This window comes from Penaeus vannamei, chromosome 17 (genome assembly GCF_042767895.1).
Source record: "Penaeus vannamei isolate JL-2024 chromosome 17, ASM4276789v1, whole genome shotgun sequence".
Taxonomy (NCBI): Eukaryota; Metazoa; Arthropoda; class Malacostraca; order Decapoda; family Penaeidae; genus Penaeus; species Penaeus vannamei.
Genome location: NC_091565.1, coordinates 26,444,126 through 26,447,407, shown reverse-complemented (window position 1 = coordinate 26,447,407; position 3,282 = coordinate 26,444,126). Strand labels below are relative to the sequence as shown.

Below are 3,282 nucleotides of genomic sequence, written 5' to 3'. Positions count from 1 at the left end.
GATGTAAAGGTTTGATTTGTTAATTTCCTCATCTAATACCTACACTGCATTGGATTGCATTGACAAATAGAAATAAAAAAGTTGCATATATGACAAATAACAAAAGAAATCGAGAAATTACCATTTCATTAGAATGAATAAGATATACAGCACATGCATAGGGAGACTTTGGAACCACCCAGCTAGTCGTTGAAACAAGTAAACGTGTATTTTCTCGCTCAGCTGTGGATGAGACTCATTTAAACGCCAAGATTTATGGCTTACTAATTTCGTAATTCATCACAAATCTTCGTATCTCCATAGACGCCACACACACACACACACACACACAAACACACACACACACAGCTATATATTCACTGTAACCTCACTGCGATTATGAGTTTAGTATATGTTCTATATTGAAGAATGTATTTCTGTTTCTTCAATAATTGTTTGGTTATGGCCAAAAAAAAAAAAAAAAAAAAATCACTTTATTAGTTCGATTAGCTGCTACTAGATGGTGCAGCCACAAGAAGCATTCACAAAGGTCTCAGAGCTTTTACAGAGATTTGTATCTGTTTTAGTTGCCATACATATACACACATATATGTATATAATTTATATAAATGTATATACATATATGTATATATATTGTCATAAAGTTGGGGGCGTAGAGATCTGCCCACCGCTAGCCACCAGATGTAATAAGGTTGGGGGGCGTAGAGCAGGTGAATGGGAAGGCCCTGGCTGGATTGTTAAGTAGGAAGATGTCTGACCCAGAGCTCTCACTTTCAAGGTAATTACCTTAGTTTGAGGCAATTCAAGTACTTTAAGATAACGTTTAAGGTAATGCAGTTTTAACGGTAATTCTAACGTAATTCTTTTTCTTTGTATTTTGTAATAAGTTTTATTGATCAAGTGTGATAACTTTCAACAGTATTACTGTCAATTAATATTTGAAAATGTGTTTTTTTCTGTGTGTTTTGTAATGATAAGTATTATTGATGATCTATGTTGAAGAAGGGCATTTATGCTTAAGTTGTGATGTAGCCTATCAGGTCTATTAAAAAAAATCATATGCGTTTTATGGTTGATTGCTACCTAAAACTAGACCTGTTCAGTTATACAATCGTCATTAACAGTATTGTGAACAAAGTACACTTTTGTTAAGATAAATTCATATTTCTAACAAAAAACTAAGGAAATTTTCATGGATATACTCCAACAGTTCTAAGGTAATTTGCTGAAATCTAGGGTAAAAATCGACATGAAAGGTAATGTTTATCTCTGCTTGTGAGAGCCCTGGTCTGACCCCACGAGAGAGGCCCGTGCCCTGGGTGCCAAGAGCAGAGCGGTGACTAGCGGGACCGTCATCTGACCCTGTCTCCCCCTGCTCTCTTCTGCGTCTGCCTCATGTTTTGCCTGGTCTGCCCGTTTGTCTGACAATGCGTCATTTTATGCAACTATTCCTTGCGAGGTCGTATGCTTGATTTGGCCATAGAAGTGTCAAAAGACAAAGTAGAGTGTCTTGCGTCTGCTGGAGGAAGGAAGGCAGCTACCGGGGCCTAGATGCAAAAGAGGGAACCATCTGGCCTTGAGCATATCATTGACGCCTCGCTTGGCCACTCCAAAGGGCCATCTTCGGGCTGTCTGCAACGTCTATGCATTGATGGCATGTCTAAAGGCAAGCTCTGCTAGGCTTCTACAGATGGTTGCTGACGATCCATGGTCCCTAAGGTCGTCGCATGCCAGGGTAGTAGTGCGGTGGCGGTTTTACAGTGAGGTGTAACATTCAGTAACGAGGAGGGTCACATAATTTTAAAGGGCTGAAATATAAGTGTTCCAGGCCAGTAAAACGGCTATGGAGGATGATAAAATACTTGTCAGTAACCTTACTAAGATGGCAGAAAAATGAGAGCGTAATAAGAACATTGGTCACAAAAAGGGCGTATCACATGAGAAAGTGTTGATTACTAAGGATCTGTTAGAATTAGTAAGTTCAGCTTCGGGCTAAATAGGCAAGTAATTGTGCTTCATACAGATGTAGGCAACTTGGTCTGAACAAAAAGTAAACCATGCGTGTCTTTGGCACTGTATGAACGTTGTGTGAGTGAACAAAACGTGCGCAGGTGCGATTCCTTTGTAGTGGATTCAACGAGCGGCGGGGCAGGATTCTTTTTTAGTAGACTTTCCGTGTGGCGGGCGTGATTCCAGTTTTTACAGCTATGTGCTGGATCAAAATTGCGATGATAAGAACAATGTAAGCCTACATAAAGCATGGTGTCTGCAGTGCATTACCCATATTGCAATAGAATCCACTCCATCAGTTAGTTACATATTCGCCAATACCTTAATACTAATGAAGTATAGATTCCAGCATTACTGAGGACAAGATACTGATCTTAAGAGGATGTCATGAAAGCGAGGTAAATTCAGTTAAAAGTTAAGGGAATGGTACTTGGTACAATTCATAATCCTGGAGTTGATTCCGCGTAGAGTGGCCAAGTAAGTGAGTAAACCAGGTCATCGATATGTATCTGTGAATAGGCAAATAGTTAGTACGGCAAGTAAAATGAATTGGTTAAAAAAAAACACAGCAATATGTTTAAATTCAAAGAATGTAATGAAATCAAAAGAACACAACAATATATTTAAATTCAAAGAATGTAATGAAAACACAAGTAATAACGAAGTAATTGCAGATAAGGCAGTATTGGTGGTGGTGAGTAGAAGGGCGCCTTCATGATTGTGCTGACAAAGGTTGGCGAAGAATTGGTGAGGCAGGTGATCCGGATTGGCGAGTGTGGTGTCATAGAATGGGAGAATGCATCTTCAGCAACTTCGTCAGGAGGGTCGTACAGGCATGAGCAGTCAGCACGAAGTAGTGTGGCAGACATGACGTGGGTAGGCGTTGATCAGAAGAGGACTTGGTAGCATTGGCTGGGCGTTAAAGGAGGCGAGGAAGCGCTTCGCCAGGAGCTTAACTTGGCAACAGGATCATTAGGCGTTGTGAAGTTCTTCCACCGCTGACCACCAAATAAGGTTGGGGGCATAGAGCAGGTGAATGAAAGAGGTGGATGTCTAACCCCACGAGAGACCCGTGCCCTGGGTGCCGATCGGGACCGTCATGTGTCCCTGTCTCCCCCTGCTCTCTTCTGCGTCTGCCTCTTGTTTTGCCTGGTCTGCCCCTAATGGGACTGCTCCTGCTGGGTCTCTGGTCTGCCCCCAATGTGTCTGCTCCTGCTGGGTCTCTGGTCTGCCCCTAATGTGACTGCTCCTGCTGGGTCTCTGGTCTGCCCC

The 3,282-nt window shown here is 41.8% G+C and overlaps 1 protein-coding gene across 1 annotated transcript in view; it reads right to left on the bottom strand.

The window, feature by feature from the left end:
* Positions 1–3,063: 3,063 nt before the first annotated feature.
* The window catches only part of LOC138864655 (repetin-like), a 4,873-nt gene continuing 4,654 nt past the window's right edge, over positions 3,064–3,282 (bottom strand). Inside the window, exon 6 of the mRNA XM_070132502.1 lies at positions 3,064–3,282. This exon is cut by the window's right edge and continues 175 nt beyond it. Coding sequence (XP_069988603.1) covers positions 3,064–3,282 — 219 coding nt within the window.